This window comes from Rattus norvegicus, chromosome 1 (assembly GCF_036323735.1).
Source record: "Rattus norvegicus strain BN/NHsdMcwi chromosome 1, GRCr8, whole genome shotgun sequence".
NCBI classification, from domain to species: Eukaryota; Metazoa; Chordata; class Mammalia; order Rodentia; family Muridae; genus Rattus; species Rattus norvegicus.
Genome location: NC_086019.1, coordinates 108,322,317 through 108,340,636, shown reverse-complemented (window position 1 = coordinate 108,340,636; position 18,320 = coordinate 108,322,317). Strand labels below are relative to the sequence as shown.

The 18,320-nt window shown below is 48.6% G+C and overlaps 1 protein-coding gene across 15 annotated transcripts in view; it reads right to left on the bottom strand.

Annotated features, from left to right (window-relative positions):
• Nav2 (neuron navigator 2) overlaps nucleotides 1-18,320 on the bottom strand; it is a 658,579-nt gene that overhangs the window by 117,910 nt on the left and 522,349 nt on the right. For all 15 annotated transcript variants that reach the window (XR_010060052.1, XM_063278060.1, XM_063278151.1 and 12 more), the window contains one exon: nucleotides 1,594-1,716. Coding sequence is in view for 14 of the 15 variants with exons in the window: in XM_063278060.1 (XP_063134130.1) it covers nucleotides 1,594-1,716 (123 nt within the window). In the remaining variant the exon portion in view is untranslated. The remainder of the gene's footprint in view (nucleotides 1-1,593; nucleotides 1,717-18,320) is intronic.

Here is an 18,320-nt window from a genome sequence, read left to right as displayed (position 1 = left end):
TGTGAACTAAGCTATGCCCCTCGGTCCTTGCGTGGATTCTTTTTCAAACCAGTCATTTATAGGATCAGCCACAAAAGCTAACCTGAGGTAGAACTCTGAGAAACAGCCCTTCGTTTTCCTCCGGGATAAATGACCACTCTGGATGCTGGGAGAATCAAATGAAGACGTGCACACTGGGTCAGATCCCAAGGATCCTTGATAACAAACTGAGAGCTCCCCCCACCCAGCCTTTCTACCCTCTCCCTAGAGAACGTGAGGATTCCTCTTCTATTGTTGGGCAACATTTCAGTATTTGTCTCTTTACGGAGTTGCCCTGCTTCTCTGAAGCAAGCCATAGAGCTACAGAACTCACCTCGCATTATTATAGAGGAAAATGTGTGTGTGTGTGTGTGTGTGTGTGTGTGTGTGTGTGTGAGAGAGAGAGAGAGAGAGAGAGAGAGAGAGAGAGAGAGAGAGAGGTGTAGGTGCCTACAGTGGCCCAAAAGAGGGTGCAAGATTCCCCCAGAGAGTGGGGTTGTAAGGGGTTATGAGCTGCCCAATGTGGATTATCAAACCAAATCTGAAAGAATGGCAAGTGCTCTAACCACTGGACCATCCTTCCAGCTCCTCACCTGCTAGGAGAGCAACAGGAAAGCGACCCTACCCCACAACGTGGCCTTCAAAAAATCGGGGTACGGCACCCTAAAAGCACACAGCGACTTCAAATCACTCATCTCCGAGCTCCCTGCTACATTCACAGCTCACCTGCCCAGCTGTGGAAGGAGGTCGAGTGAACCAGAACACTGAGGTTGCTTAGGAGTGAGCTGTACACTGAGAGCCCGAACGACCGCATGCCAGAGAGGGCGAATCATACCATCCTTTCACAGCTTGCTCAAAGTCGGGGGATCGGTTTGTTAGAGTCAAGGCTAGAAGCCTGGGGGCCAAACATTCACTCCTTGTGGTGGGGTGGACACAGGTTCTTTGTGTCTCTGTCAGTGGTGGTGACGAAGGTTGGGAGGCCCCTTGGGTGTCAGCTCTTTACGGTGTGTCAGTTGAATCTATGCCCTAAGTTTCGCCACTAGCTCCGGGCGGCAGGGGACTTTGGTAAGACCTACTCAGGCATGGCCTGAACTGCACTCTGCATACAGACCTTCTGGTTGTCTCGAGGTGTAATACCTGGAAATCTGAGTAATGAGAGAGGAAGTGAGGCAGGTCCCTGGGGCCTGCAGGCAGTGAGTCTGAGTGACAGTCAAAACAGCAACCAAAATGCCCCAGCCTGTACCCTCGAGATCAGAAATGTCGGCCTAGAGTTGAGGACGTAGCTCAGTGGTAGAGGGCTCAAGTGACGTCCATGAGACCCTGGATTCCACTCTCTGCATGATCACCAAACACATACGTACGTATATGCATGCCATGGCCACATACAAGCAAGATCCAGGAAGCAGCAGCCCCCTCCTACTTTTGTGCCAGCTCGGTGCAGGAACGACTTCAGGGCTGCTCTGCTTTTCCTTGGGCTGAAATACACACCCATCCACTCTCCTCACGTGACCAACATAGGGAGGTCACTCTCAAATGGCTTTGGCACGGGGCTAAATCCGAGTGCAGCATGCCTACCTGTCAGCATCTCCGAGGCCCAGGGAGGTATTTCGTTGTAGGGTCTCTCGCACCACAGCCATCCCATCAGGAAGCCGGTTCAGGCGACGAGTGTAAAGGCCAAGTCCGCCATCGGTCATATACCTTTGGAAGAAGAGGATGGTAGGTGGTCAGAATCAGCGGCACGCAGTCTTGTCACTGTATCCAGAAACCGCACGGGTAACTTGTGCTCTTAGGTGGGGAGGGAACAGTCCCCGAGGCTCTGACACTACAGCCCAAGGAAAATCCGGCTGCTGATTCAGCCTAGGATCTTGTGGGGTGGGGAGAGAGCATGTGAGGCTTAATGAATGCAAACTCATGGGACTCTATGAAGCAGAAAGAACCAAGGAGTAAAATCAGCTGTCAGATGTATCTGTGACGCGCTTCTGAATCTCAGCAATTATGCAAGCAGATGTCCCATCGATGTCATGTAAACAGAGCTGACGAGTCCTTAGCACACTGCGGGCAAAACGGCTACAGACTGGGGAAAGCAGGCAAGCTTTGAGGGAGGAGGCAGGAGAGGATGGAGGATGGAGAAAGACCACATGAGTGGCAGGCATCGCGGCTCCTACGGTTAAAGTATGAACGGTGTCTAGTTTCACCTTTGACACCGATGCTGTCAGAGGTTTCCCGTAAGACTGTGAGTAACACTCAGTTCCTCTTGGTGATGCTACAAGGCCATCTTCTGTTGGACCCCGTGGGCTTTGGCGAGGGAGAACCCCAGAACCTCCTGAATACATGGCTTAAAATCTAAGAACCAGAGAGTCCCTGTGAGCACAGTCAGACTTGTTTAAGCATAAGGCATCTGTGCCTCCTGTTACCCAGGCCCCTCCCGTTACCCCCAAGCAGGGACTGGGTAGGTGGTCCTCCTCGGTTTCAAAGGAGAATGAGTAGCAGCGCTAAATTTAGGCAGAGCCGGGTACTGAACTTGATTGTTTTGAGCCTGCATGGGCCCCATTAGGTCGTTGGCTAGGTTTCTGAAAAAGTAAGACTTTTATATTTCGAGTAGAGTAATGTGGAGCTCAGAGCCCCATAAGTCACTGTGCTCTTGACAGGGCTGGCTGAGCTGAATCATGGGAGTTTCCTACATGTGTGTTTCCACTTACATGTACAATGTGTTATCTGACCCTGCCTGCCACCGGCTTCACATGTAGTTTTTTTTTTTTTTTTTTTTTGAGAACACAATTGTGAGGTACTGAGCTTTTGGGCAGAGGCAGAGAAGCAAGAAAGGGGCAGAGAAGAAAGCCTTCCGTGGAGCCACCTTGTATGAACAGTAGTCATACATACATACATACATACATACATACATACATACATACACAAACTCTATATGTACAGACACATCTATATGTACAGACCCTCCATACCTACACACACACGTGCACATGACACACACACACCCACACACTTAAATACATACTACACATATACACAGTACATACACTACACAACTATATACTTATACATACACTATATATACACATACTGCACACACACATGTGTGAGCATGCATTTGACACACTACACATACATACACTAGTACACACACACTACACACACACACACAGAAAAGTACACACTATATACATAAATCTCTCTCTTTTTAAAAGAAGGTTTATTTATTTATAGGAGTACACTGTCACTCTCTTCAGACACACCAGAAGAGGGCATCAGATCTCATTATAGATGGTTGTGAGCCACCATGTGGTTGCTGGGATTTGAACTCAGGACCTCTGGAAGAGCAGTCAGTGTTTTTAACCATTGAGCCATCTCTCTAGCCCCCTACATAAATCTCTTCGTCTAGTCACTCAAACCAAGTGTTTGTGGTTGTGCCAACAAGACAGAACAGATTGAACTTTTCACCCAGCGGTATGATTAAAGAAAAAAAAAAGCAATCTGTGAAAATCCACTGAATTGTACATTTTAAAATGGTGTGTTTTATGGTCCATAAATTATATATTAATGAAAACTAAAATAAAAGAATGATTGCAGCCGTCATTAAACGATCATTTTCACAACCACCTTTTAATGTCTTGCTCTCAGAAGATGGTGTGCTTTTTGAATGTGGGGTCTGTTATTTTGTTCAAATCCATATCCCTAGCTCATTCTGTTTCTACACGTATATTGAATATTTCTTTGCTTGGGTACGTGCACACATGAAATAATGAAGCGCCGGGGGCTGGAGAGATGGCTCAGCGGTTAAGAGCACTGACTGCTCTTCCAGAGGTTCTGAGTTCAAGTCCCAGCAACCACATGGTGGCTCACAGCCATTTATAACAGATTCTGGTGTATCTGAAGACAGCTACAATGTACACATATATACTAAATAAAATATTTAAAAAAAAAAAGAAATAACGAAGCCCAGACCAACAACAACAGAGGGCACGGCAGATGTGCGCTGCGATCATGCTGATCATGGGGTCTCTTCCCACCAGCTTACATGTCAGCCAACTAGACACCTAAGCCACAAAGCAAGGCAGACTGAGTCTGCCCGTCACCATACCTAGGATCTGTCTGTCTGTCTGCTTCTGCCTGTCTGCCTGTCTGTCTGACTGTCTGTGTACCAGATGTAGCAGGCCAGGGTATAGCAGAGTGGATGACTTGTATCTGAGTAGCAAAAGAGGGGCAAACGCCCCCACCAAAGGTGCAGAGTCTACTGAAGGCTGAACATTGAGAAAATGCCCTCGCCTCTAGAGTAAGGGAGTAAGGGAGCTCTTCATAGCACAACCTCACGTCCCATTAACCAGGGCAGTTAATCTTGATCTCAACAAAGCCACCCTACCAGTTAGATAAACACGATTTTTTTTTCCCCAACTGGGGAGCTCTTGTCAAAGGACAAACAAACTAATTTTAGCAGCACTCACTCCCTGCTGGATTTTTATTGCTGGTGAAACAGTATATAAGGTGGATCAATGACATGCACCTGGGCAAGAAGATGACAGCCCTCCGCCCCTCACCCCTGCCGAGGGAAGAGCGGGATGCTGGGACAGATGGACTATAGTCTGTGACCTACACTCACACCCACCCACACAAACACCACATACACAATATGAAAAGAAGAGTTTTAAGTTTTTGTTATTTTATTAGTGGGTATGTATGAACATGACACACACAGGCTGTGCAGAGGTCAGAGGGCTACCCTAAGAAGCCGCTTTCCTCCTTTACGCAGCAAGTGCCTTTATCCTCAGGGCCACTGCTGTTCCTCTGCATGTATTTCTAGTTTCTGCCCCAGCAAGGCCAACCCCGCATGAGTGCCTGGCCCTCCGAGGGAGCGGATATCCATCCGAAACCCTGGCGGAGGCTCAGAGTTGTCAACAGACTCACACTCCGAGGGCTTAGGAAGACAGTGGGGAAGGTCGTCTCATCTCCTGCAGCTCTATCTGAGGCTCACATGGGGTGGGGACATGAAATGACTTGCTCAAGGTTACGACAAGCTAAGAAGACAGCTGATCCAGGGCTGAGTCCCAGAGCCCCAGCACCACACCTGCCTTCTCCTTGGGGACACAAACAATTATCACTGTTATCCAATGAGGAGCTGTGATACCTTTGTATCTGCCACATGGGTTCCTGCCTACCTCAGAGGCTACTGAACAATTCCCACATTGCCTGAGTTCTGCAGTGACAGCGGTCGAGGGCCTTCCAAAGCTTCCCAAGACCTCCAGACCAGGGCCATCTCATAATTAATATACATCCTGTTCCTATCGTCTACTCCAAGTGCCCATGCCTTAGGACAATAGTCCTACGACTCCTGGACACGATTACATTCACTAGGCTCTGTGCGAGCCTGGGGCTAGAGAGGTGAAAGACCCAGGTTCTGCCTGCCGGAACTCACAATTATTGGGAATTAGGCAAATAGTTCTTCACTCCAAACTGAGGGGCATAACACGAAAGTTTAAGAGACCGGAGGCTGAGGTGGGGTGCGGCAGCCATAGGTGTCAGAGTGCTGTAGAAGCTGGTCCTGCCGGTGACACTGGGGTTTGCTTATGAAAAGAAAGTCCATCCTGGCACACTGGACCATAGCACCAAAGCAGGAAGGGAAAATGGAAGAGGTAAGGCAGGAGAAGGGAGGAGTTAGCTGTGACTGGACTACCAGGGAGAATGGTGAACTGCATGGGAACCGAGGCAAAGTGCTGGGATGCAGAGGGGGCTGAGAGCTCCTGGTGGAGAGACAGGAAGGTACCAAGTAGGTGAGTCACAGGCCGTGCTCCAGTTTCAAAGAACACATTGGATTTTCCATACTGTCATCATTCCATATCCTATATTTAACAAGACTTATTTATATATAGTTTTGAGTTTTTTATTCATTTTATGTGCATGGGTGTTCTCTGTGTGTGTGTGTGTGTGTGTGTGTGTGTGTGTGTGTGTGTATCTGTGTATCATGTGCATGTCTGATGTCCAGTGTCCAGGAAGGACACAATGTTTGTGAACCACCATGATGGTTCTGGGAATCAAATGCAGATCCTCTGAAAGAGCAGACAGTGAGCGCTCTAAACTGTGGGACCACCTTTCTAGCCCCCTATTCATTTATGTTTTTAATTATGTCTATGCATGTATGTCTGTGTGGGCGTATGTGCACATGTGTGCAGTTACCCGAGGAAGACAGAAGACCCCTTGAGCTGGCATCAAAGGATGCTGTGAACCACCTGATGTAGGTGCTGGGAACCAAACTCTGGTCCCTTGGAAGAGCAGTGCACATCTCTGGGCCTCCTCTTCTGCTCCTCATATACCAAATGCTTTTTTGGTAAGCATTTTTTTTCTCACCAAATATTCTGCTACAGACTTTTCCAAAACACTAGTTCTCATGCTGGCTGAGTCACCTTGACTTTTAGGGAATGAGCAAGCCTGCAGGGTAGACCTCATATCCCTGTAGAGCAAAAACATTGCAAAGGCTCTGTGCCAACTACAAGAAACCTCTTTTTTCTTTTCTTTTTCTTTCTTCCTTTCCTTTGGTTTTTTGTTTTGTTTTGTTTTTTGAGATAGGGTGTTTCTGTGTGGCCATGGCTGTCCTGGAACACACTCCGTAGATCAGGCTGGCCTCAAATTCACACTGGCTAAGGAAAAAGGCTTTGGAACCCCACAGCGTCCATTAGAACAAGCACACCAGACAGAGTCCAAGGCTGGGTAAAGAGATCCTTTCCCTTCCTTAGGTGCAGTGAGGTAATACCGTAGAGCCAAGTGAAACTGGCTGAATGAACTTTGGGGAAGGGACAGGTCCTTGTACTTTCAAAGTTCACAGTTCAACCTAGTCTGCCTCACTCAGGGTCCTGGAAAGATGTCACCATCGTGGAGAGCTGGAAGCAGGGATGGGGCAGGAACCAGACAGGTAGGGACGTACTCTAGTACACTTACAGCAGCGCATGCGGCTAAAAGAAATAGAGTTCTCTGCTGCAGGCAATGAAAGAGCAAACAGGACGAGGAAAGCACACCAAGCCGGGCAACTACTTTTCTTCAAAGACTTCTCAGGCTGTCTGCAAGCTTTTGGACACAGCTATAGTTTAGAAGTGAACACGGGCAAATGGGCATAGGTGAGATCGCTTGCCAATGTCAACCTGAAGACTCGTGCACGCACATCAACAGTTAGGGTGTCGCATGAAGCCCGGAGCAGGAGGTGAGCTGATGGACAGCCCAGAGCCTCCACATCTTAGCGGCTAAACAACATGTGCTTTCAAGGCCCTCTGCAGGGTTACAGCCCAGTGTGACATCGATTCTCGGAGTTTATTAGGATGTAAATTGAGTTTCTGGACAAACCTGTAAAAGGATCCTTTTAGCTTAGGGCCTCTTAGAAGTTAGATGGATAAACCTCCCTCTGGGTCACAGAAGGACAAGCTGAATGCCAGCCTAGCTGAGCAGTCTAATCCCTTTGAAGGCGGCCGATCTTTACCAAAGGTCTTTACCAAAGGCGGGCAGCTGCTGTGTCTGATTTAAGATGATGCATATGAAATGCAAAAATGAGATCACACACACACACACACACACACAAAACAGGGCCAATTCTTCCTGTGCTGATATTAAAATGGTGGCACTCAAATTTAAGCAAATACCTAGCATTTTGCTTTCAGAACCCTTCTGCCCTGGAGTTTTAGTGCAACACATGTCACCCAGCAGACACTGCCATCCTCTTGGTGTCTCTATCCTCCTCACAGATTATTCTTAATTTCAAGGAAATAAAAACCATCCCAGTCAAAGATACTAATGCATTACTTTCTGTTGAAGGATCCCCTAGACGAACGTAAAATAAAACAAAACCGACGGCAGTTTCTGGAGAAAATACAAGGCCAGAGCGCCTTGCTCAAGTTTTTCTGTGGACAGGACTAGAATTACAAATGACCCGGACTGGGCAACACACCCACACTCACATCCACACGTGAGGGCAGGGACAGGTAGGAAAGCTCCCAGCTTTCATTCCACGCCTTTACAGGCAATCCTCCAACACTCATCCACACTCCCTTCAGCCATTTGCTGAAACCCTCCCAACAGCACCTGGGGCTGAGGGATACAGAACACATTTCCTACCTTTGCGCTGTTTTCTGCTGTCCCTGGGGGCTGCTTGCTCCCCAGGACCTCCCCAGGCTCCCAACGATTCTCTTTCCAGGAGGATGTAGGAGATTCACTTATATCCCTAGCTTCCTCCTCCCTTGTTTTTTGCCCAGCCCTGGAAAAGCCAGCCACCTGTAGCCACACTAAGCCACCTCAGATCTCAGCACAGGGCGCATATCCCTAGCAACCAGTCCTCGAAAGCTGTGAACTGTGCTGCTGCTGGGGAAGTTCTCAGCTCCTGCCCTGGCTTTTCTGCTATTCACATGCATCTCAGTCCTGGCTTGGAGGAAAGCTTCTCTGGATGTAGAGAAGCAGGCAGGCAGGGCAGCCACAGAAGTGAACCCAGGAGGTCTGCAGCCTACTCTGACTGGCCCTTGTCAACAGAGCCTGGCCCTCCAGGGAGCACTCCAAAGAGGTTGCCAAGCTAATCAGATGAAGCCTCCGAGGGCTGCAGGAGCCCAGAGAGCAGCAGGGGAGGAAGACGGGCTGGAATGGAGGGGCAATCAATCACTGTGTCTCGCTTCCCGACCCCCAGACAGGTGTCCCAGAATTAAGTCATTTCTATTGGTAAAACCAGGTACAGAAGAGAGCACCCTGTCGGCAAACACAAGGCGTAATTGGGATGTGGGGGTTGCAACAAATTAAACTCCTTACAATCGAGCAGGCTCAGCCCCCTCTGGCGGTTGCCCAGGTGGCTCAAGTCGGACCTTACACTTCAGCTAGGCCCCCCCCCACCCCCCCCCCGCAGACTCAAACCCAAACAACAAAAGCAGTGACTTCTGCCCAGCAGGGGGTGGGTGGATAGGGGTGGGTAGGGGAGGTACAGACTGAAGATAAGAAACAGTTCCTCTGTTACGTCTACTTCTAGGCGTGCCTTTGTGTTTATTTCTAGACTGGGGTCTCACTCTGTAGCCAGGCTTGTCACAAACCTGAGATCCTCCTGCCTTCATCTCCTGGGTTCTAGGTAATGGCTGTGCACCACCATGGGAGGCATCATACCCTTTGCACTCTTAAGGTTTTGGGGTGGAGGTGGGGCAGGTGTTTCATGACATATGCAATATTTCAGTAACACTATGCATAAAATCTTTTAAGTACACGAGTGCTCTCTTTGCATGTATGCCTCCATGACAGAAGAGGACATCAGGCCCCATTACAGATGGCTGTGAGCCATCATGTGATTGCTGGGAATTGATCTCAGGACTTCTGGAAGAGCAGCCTGCACTCTTAACCACCGAGCCATCTGTCTGGCCCTACACGCCAAATCTTAAAAACAAATTCAACCAGGAGTAGTTTCGAGGCCACTATCTAAAGTGGAAGCTCTTGAAGTCAGATCTCTTTGAATCCCAGTAGAAGCCAAGGCCCCGTTTTTTTGTTTTTTTTTTACACATTTGCAATTAGCTGTGTTGGCTCTCAGGCCTCTGGGCTTCATGCCAAAGAGGGTCCAGCACGACTGACTGACTGTTGAGTGGCTGTTCGTCCCTTCGGCTGGACAATGGTTTGCCCATGGTGAGACTCTCCTTTACTCGAAGCAGGTGGGGGTGGGGGCTGAGGGGGCGGGACGGGGTGGGAAGGTAGACTTAGGAGGTGGGCTCAGGTGGGACTCCGCAGTGGTACCTGACAGCATTGTCATGCACTTGCTCCCCTGATTTCGGGTGCCCAGGTGACTCCACCTCATCTTTGCACTGTCTTATCCTCTCCATGCTCCCAGCAAAGTCATGGATCCAAGAGGGGAGATGCCTACACAGTAGTAAAATGTGATACCCTGATCTGTGCATCTTCTGTAAAATGCAGTGGGGTGCTCCTTATTATTCATTTATTTATTTATAGACGGGGTTTCTCTGTGTAGCTCTGGCTATCCTGAAACTCTATAGACCAGGGCCTCCGACTCAGAGATCTACCTGCTTTTGCCTCCTATGTGCTGGGATTAAAAGCGCTGACCACTTCCTGGCAAGAGATGCTCTAGACTTTAATAAAAGTCCACGGAACTCTAATTTCCAGAGGACTTCAGTTTAGCTCACCCAAAGATCTACACACAGGTAGACGCGCAGGAAGAATTTCAGCTGGGGGCTTGAGGAGCTGGTTCAGCACATAGGCCTTCTAGTACATAAGCATCAGGACCTGAGGGTCAGAAGCAGCATCAGGATCCCCAGCACTCGAAAGGGGTAGGAGAGCAGACTCTGTAAATCCAATCCAGGGGTGACAGGTGGAAAAAGGCGGATCCCTGGATCTCACTGGATGACGGACAGTGAATCAGTAAGTTCCAGGCCCAGTGAGAGACCTTGTCTTAAAAAAACTAAAGTGGCCATGGGTGTTGGTGGATGCCTTTAATGCAAGCACAGGGGAGGCAAATGGGTCTCTGTGAGCTGTAGGCTAGTTTGGTCTAGATTGAAAGCTCCAGGCCAAAGTGTGACAAAACACCTCGAGCCAAAAGTAAGTTGGGGAGGAAAGGGTTTATTCATTCTTCCATTGCTGCTCATCATCAAAGGAAGTCAGGACAGGAGTCAAACAGGGCAGGGATCTGGAGGTAGGACCTGAGGTCATAGGGAGGTGCTGCTTGCTGGCCTACTTCCCTGGCTTTGCTCAGCTTGCTCTCTTAGAGAACCCAGGACCACCTACCCAGGCATGGGTCCACCCACAATGGGCAGGCCCTTCCCCATCAATCACTAAGCAAATGCCTCAAGTCTGGGTTCTCACTGTGTCTTCTCAACCAAGATTTCCTCCTTTCAGCTAACTCCCCTTTGTGTGTCAAAATGACATAAGACTAGCCAGCACGCCCCGTCTCACAGGAAAAGAAAGGTGGATAGCAGAAAGGAATATAGCTAGCTCTGGCTCTACACACATGTGTGCACATAGGCAAACGCAAACAGATATATACTCGCATATATACACAAGAACAGGTGTAAATGCCACATATAATACAAAGACGATAACCTGAAGTTTCTTCTTCTTCTATTAGTGTGTGTGTGTGTGTGTGTGTGTGTGTGTGTGTGTGTAAAATGTGTAGGCCAGAAAACAACCTTGTAAAGTCGGTTCTTTCATTTTACCTTAAAAACAAACAAACAAACAAGCTGTATGTGTGTGGCCGCTTTGCAGTCGTGACTGTGTGAGCATGTATGCCTGGTACCTCTCAGGGCCTAAGAGATCCCCTGGAAGTGGAGGTAGAGATGGTTATGAGTTGCCATGCGAGGGCTGGAAATTGAACCTGGGTCCTCGGCTACAGGAATGTGTGCTCTAACTACTGAGCCACTGCCCTCTTCTCCTTACATCCGTGGGTTTGGGGGACTGAACTCAGGCTTATGCGACGAGCCATTTCTCTGGGCCCAAGAGTTTTAACTTTTGAAAAGCTGTAAGGATGCTAATGGAATGCATCCTTGGGCTGACAGAGAGCCAAGAAGTACAGCCAGTGTCCTTAGCACCTCCTGTCTAAGTAAATGGGCATGTGTAAAGCTTCCATCGTGATCCGCGAGAACCCTTGTCTGAAGTGGGAACTCTTGCACATCCCTCTGAAGAAACACTGCCAGCTTTGGACGACGGGCAGGCAGCCCCCGAACCCCCCACGTCATCCCCAACCCCCGTATCTGGGGTTCCTGTCTCGACTCAATTCTCTTTTTTGTGGTTCAACTGCTAGTGTGGATGGCAGCAAATATTTCTAGCGCCAGCAGGAAGCTTTCTGTTCACCCTGTGAAAGATGAGACGCGTCCTAGCACACAGGAGGCCGCTCTCTAGACAAAGCCCCTTTAAGCTCTTTCTTGGCGTGAAACAGGTTGAACACAGACGCACTGATACCCAGGAAGTCTCGGAGCTCAAATCACCAGGGACTCAGAGAAAAATACACTTTCCAGGGCCACGGCTCCCTTGGCTGTAGGCTGTCCTTAGCAGGGTTCAAACTAAATTCTACTTTATTATTTTTTTTAAAAAAGTAATTTTTTTCAGAGCATTCTTAGGTTTCTAAGAAAGTTGCGCTCTAACCATTGCCTGGCCCCCTCCTCCCTTCAAAATGTGATCTATACACATTTTATGTTAATGTGGTACATGGTTGCCATTGACAAGCCCATTTCATTGACAGATAACTGATGCCTATCTTCATGTGAGCTCTTCTGTGTTTAGAGCTCTGCAAAAGTCATGCGTACAGGGGGTTGGAAGGATGGCTCAGTGGTTAAGAACACTAGATGCGGGGTTGGGGATTTAGCTCAGTGGTAGAGCACATGCCTAGCATGTGCAAGGCCCTGAGTTCGGTCCCCAGCTCCGAAAAAAAGAAAAAACAAAAAAAAAAAAAAAAAAAAACCAAAAAAAAAAAAAAGAAAGAAAGAAAGAAAGAAAAAAAAAAGAAAAAACAAACAAAGAACACTAGATGCTCTTCCAGGGCAAAAAGGTTCAACCCATTTGGTGGCTCACAACTGTCACTAACTTGAGTTCCAGGGAAGCAAATACCTTCTTGTGGCCTCTGTAGGCATTAGGCTCAGACACACAAAACGTCTATACACATAAATCGAATTTAAAGAATAAGAAAACAATCACGTATCCTCTAGACTAGTATCATAGAATATAATCTAACACTCTTTTTTTTTTTTTCTTTTTCAGAGCTGGGGACCGAACCCAGGGCCTTGCACTTGCTAGGCAAGCACTCTACCACTGAGCTAAATCCCCAACCCCTCCAACACTCTTTAAAAAAAAAAAAAGATCCCTGGGGCTCCTCCTGGTCACTGCCTTCTACATACATGCAATTAAAACAAGCACGTTGGTAACTCTGCCCTGAGAAGAACCTATCAGAAATGCCACCTTAAATCCCAAAATCAAGATGGGCCTGTTTCCCTAAGAATTAGTTGTCATGATGTGACAAGAGTGTCATGGTAATTTAAAAGATAAATCTTCAGTAACCGGTCCTGGCCTCCTCTGTGGTGAGAGGCAATCTCATCCATGTTAATAGGACCTAGGTTGAAGCTGACCCTCAGGTCAGGGCTTGGTAGAAATTGTTTCAGAACCTCACAGGTCATGGTCGAGGCGTGATAGCCATGATGACTTCAGAGCGCAGCAGACAAGGTGGGGTAGCCCCAGGAGTATCCCAGTCTCTGCACTGTCAGAAGAATCCTTCCTGAGCTGGGGAGACGGCTCAGTGGGTAAAGTCTAAGGACTTGAGTTTGACCCCATTGGTCCACATAAAAGCTGGACTTTGAAGGATGAGCATCTGGAATCCCAGTACCACAAGATAGAGACAGGGGAATGTCCAGATGCTTGTGGACTAGCTAGCTGGGTAGAGACAGGGGAATGCCCAGATGCTTGTGGACTAGCTAGCTAGCTGGGTAGCATAGCACAGGGGACCTGTCTCAGACCAGGTAGAAAAGTAAGGACACCCAAAGGCCAACCTCTGACTTCTAGATTCACATGCATTCTTGTCCACGACTTCTCCCCGCCCACAAGCACATCTGACACACTAAGATACACTGGCTAAGCTTCTGGGATGGCTATTCCTGTTGTTCCAAAGTCTCTGATCTGTTCCTCTACTCCTAAAGTGTCACATCACACAAGTTCTTCTTTACATTACAGCCAGAAACACGTGTGCTGGCTTTGAGAATTCTATGTTCTCTGTAGAAGATGAGTAGAGCCTTTGAGGGTGGGAACAGACACCCAGTGTTTCCTGCTCTCCTGGCTTCAGCAGACAGGCCTGGGGAACTGCCTTTGCCCGTATGACGCCAGGAAAGCGAGTGTCTGGCACCGTGCTTGAGGTTCACACAGGTTTCACCTAGTATTTATCAAAACTGCAACTGAGAGAAATGCCAAGGCATCCTGAGAACAGGCAGGTAATAGAGGGGGACTGGCTTGTAACAGATACGTCTCTTCTGCGGGCTGAGTCACAAGGTAAAAATGGCCAGATTTCTGGTGGCTCCTAGGAGAGGGGAAGGCTGCAGAAAGGGTGGGGCTACAGGAGGGCTACACGTAGGTATTTGTTCTGGAAGCAGCTCGTGTTTAAGGCTATGGTGTCCTTTTCAGCAAGAACTTTAGGAAGCTGCCGTTGTGGGCTAGGCACCAGCCTGCATGCTGGGGACTTGACCTCACAACTGCTTACATGGGGCTCAACAAGGGTAACGCAGAGAAAAGTACCAGAGAGGGCTTCTAACAGACGTCCTGGAAGTATTGACAGGGACGCCTTGGGTTGAAAGTTAGTGTGTGTACACGCGCACACGCATGCACACACGCACACACTCACTCACACACACACACACGCACGCACACACGCACACACACGCACGCACACACTCACTCACTGAAACACACAATAATAAAATCTTATAACCATATATTACAAACAGAGTCTGCAAAGCAAGCTCAGCAGTTAAGAACGCTTACTGCTTTTGCAAAGGACCTGGGTTCCATTCCCAGCACCACATAAGCTGGGCATGGAAGAGCATTTACAGCCGTTGGGAGGTTGTCCCCTTTACCAGAATGGCTGGCACAGGTCTGTCCTCAGAAGGGACGGACGTGACGCAGACTCGTAAGTGGACATGTCTCTTCCTACGTAGCAAGGCAGCTGCTGGAGCCGTGGGGGTGGAGGGCTGAATCGAGGGGTTATTCAGAAGCCGCATGCCAAGCACACAGGCAAACTAGCCAGTTCCTTTGACAGACAGTAGCCGAGAGTGCAGAGGACCCACAGCAGCCGGGTGCTGTGCTAGGCAGGCGGAGGGAAAGTACAATCTGGGAGAGGAAACGGGGCTGGTCCTGGGGGCCTCCAGAACACATAATTTGCCTTAAATAAACACACCAGGAGCTGCAGTCATAACAGCTGTGACACATAGGCTAAGGGAGAGGGGGGTCCCTGATTGGTTTTCTTTCCACTCTTTACTTGCTCCAGTGCAATACTTTGACAAATAAGGCAAGCTGAAGGTGCCATTTAAACATGGTTGGTGGTGGTGGTGGTGGTGGCTGAATTCTGTAAGCCACACAGTTAGAAAGTGTGTTTGATTTTGTAGCCTTTAATTGCCTTTCGGCTCCTGCTTTCACTATATACAAGAGATATAATGGCCGTTTGTGGGTAATATGCTTACAGTAGTCCACTGCTCCTCTGAACCCTTTATCCTGGGGCTTGGGATCTGACTCAGACGGTAAAGTGCTTGCTTAGTACAGACAAGCGAGCACCACGGGAGTGGGGGTACTGGCGTATCTATACCTGTAATCTTAGCACCGGGAGGCAGAAGCACAAGGATGAGAAATTCAAGGTCGCTCCCAGCTACATGGCGACTTTCTGGCCAGTTTGGGATGCATGAAATCCTGTCTCAAAAATGAATAGACAAAAATCTCCAATCCCCTCATGGTCAGATCAGCTGCCAGAGCAGAAAAGAGGCCCGTCTGATTTTGGGTTGACTTTAACAGGCATGGGTTAAATTTTTTTCTCAGAAGGATCATCTTTGAGGTCACTCTGAATGCCCAGTCTGGCCTGACCTAGGGAGTCCTGTCTTTCCAGGAGACTTTCCCCCAGAAAGCAACACCCAGTCTGTTTGTTCCCTTGACTAGCTGAGGGTGAACCAGGGCATCCTGAACCCTCAGCTGGAAGATCTTCCTTTGAAAGAATCCTCCTGCAGTCTCCTAGATACACAGCATTCCAGGTTTGGAAGCGCTCAGGTCAGGGAGTGCTGTGTTTCTGTTCTCTGCAAACAGCCCCACCCACAACCTGACAGCTCTGATTGGCAGCACGTTCTTCCGCACTTTCACTGCAGGCCACCTTAGTGTTTTAGGCATGAGAAATGCAAGTCTAAGTTCCATCTGTGGTCAGAGCTTGGCTCTTGGGTTCCTTGTGGTCACTGAATTCTTTCTACACTACCTAGTTTCTGTAAGCGGGGATACCACAGTGTCCAGGCTTGGAGCTCTGTCTTTCCTCTCCCAAACGGACCCCAGCCTTGCCTTCAACTCATGACCCGGCACTAAGGACACAACAAACCCTTGACACTATCCAGCCAGCAAACACTCACTATTCCTTACTCACTCTTCTGCTATCAATCCAAGGAAGGGCAGGCTCTGGAGAGCACTTAGACACATCCAGCAGGGGGCAGCACCAGAAGGGACAAGGCTGGAGTCTCAATGGCTGAGAGCTCAGGCCTGTAGCCCTTTGCAGGTGTGTGATATGGGACATGACACTTCTCCTGTGCTCAGTTTCCAGGTCTCTGTTGGGAATAATGACACCGTGACAGTGCTAAACAGTGCCCTGTCTTCCCAGGGCCTGCAGTATTGGCTATTCCCTAGGGAGCACTCACATTCTTAAAGAAAACTGACTTTTCCTCCCCGAGAGGCCATCCACTGTCGAGAGCTCATCAGCTAGGAGTTGGGGCTCACAAGCCTTCTCCCTCTCCCAGGTTGGAGTGTTCACTAGCTTAATCTTGTGCAGGTCTCATGCAGGGAAACCACAGCTGATGTGAGTTTATTCATGCAGCTGTGCGGTTAAGTCTAGAATACATCGGTTTGCCTGGGTCTCTTCAACCTCTGTCTCTTAACAATCTTTCCACCTCTTCTGTGATGACTCCTGAACCTTGGGCAGGGGGTGTGATATAGACATCCCATTTATGTCCGAGCACTCCACAGATATTTATTCTCTGCACTTTGATTGGGTGGATACAGCCTAGTCTTAAAGTTCTTAGCAGCCCAGTGTTCTGAGTTCCACCCCTCTGAGTGTCCCTAGCCAGCTAGATCCTCACTTCTCGTGGCTTCGAATCCTTCCTTTCACATTTTGCCTTCTAATCTTCCTGCTCAATCGAGAAGCCACACTGGCCGAGACCTTGGGAGCACACACATTGCATCTAGTCTCAGAGAATATTTGGTTCTAGATATGGCTATCCATGTGACCCAGCCAAGCAACTCCCTTTCTGAGCTTCGGTCTCCTCAAAGATAAATAGGGAGCTGGGCAGTGATGGATCACACATTTAATCCCAGCACTTGGGAGGCCGAGGCAGGAGGATCTCTGTGAGTTCAAAGCCAGCCTGGTGTACAGAGTGAGTTCCAGGACAGCCAGGGTTACACAGAGAAACCCTGTCTCAAAAACCAGACAGACAGACAGACAGACAGACAGGCAGACAGACAAAGGTAAATAGAGAATGAAATTGGCCTCCACCTCAGGAAACTGTTGAAGAGGTGAGACAGTCCCTGTATACAAGAATACCATGGAGACTTCCCAAACTGTGGATCAGAGGCACATAGACACATGTATAGATATGAATCGACTACAGCCTTCCTCCCACCTCCTCCACAGAACCAATACCTCATCTATTTTTCTCCGAGCTTTTGACTACTTGACTTGATGTCACCCTTTAAACTTGCCTGCTCAAATATATGAAACTCCTAATCGCAAAAGAGATGGCCAGTCGCTTACAGACACAGCTCTTATAGGAGACCCATACTCCAACATGTAGCAAAGATAACCACAAACCCCTGCTCCCCCTTCCCCAAATCAAGAAGGAGATGTGGCCATGATTTATAGCTAGGAGGAACTCTCCTTAGAGTGTATCATTTTATATTTGAGTCTCGGAAGGTGTCAGCCACCAGAGTCCAGGCAAGTGTGTCTGTTGGCCACCAGTCAGGAGTAAGATAAAGAAACAGAGCCACTGCCTCTCCTGAGCACCCGAGTCTCATGACTTAGGGATGCTGGGGGCCTGGAAAAGGGTACAATGCCTCCTCTGAGGCACACATACTTCAACTATGGTCTCGTTCCCTACAAGATGCTCTAGCTTTGAGCTCCTACCCTGTTGTTCTCTGTCTCTAGGGCACAGGTGAGCTATCTCCTGTCTCAGACAATTCATTTTCTTGATCCTACACAAGGCCCGTGATGGTCTGAGAGGACGAATTGTATGTGTCAACTTGGCTAGACTCTGAGACCTAGGTATTCAGTCAAACCCTATTCTAGATGTTGTGATGAAGTCCTCTCTTCAGTGAGACTCACATTTAACTCAGCAGATGCTGGATATTCATTACGGGTTATGATATAAAAGTGGACCTCATCCAAGCAGCTGCAGACTTTAAAACAGACAGATCCTGAGGAGGGAATCCTGTTTGTGGCTGGCCCTACAACTTACACTCCAAGACCACCTTGGAGGCTTTCGGCTTGCATGTCTCTATCACAGCACGGTTAATGGTTAATTCTCTAAAATTAACCAATGTCCTTCAGTCCCTCTGGTCCCTCAGAAGCATCATGG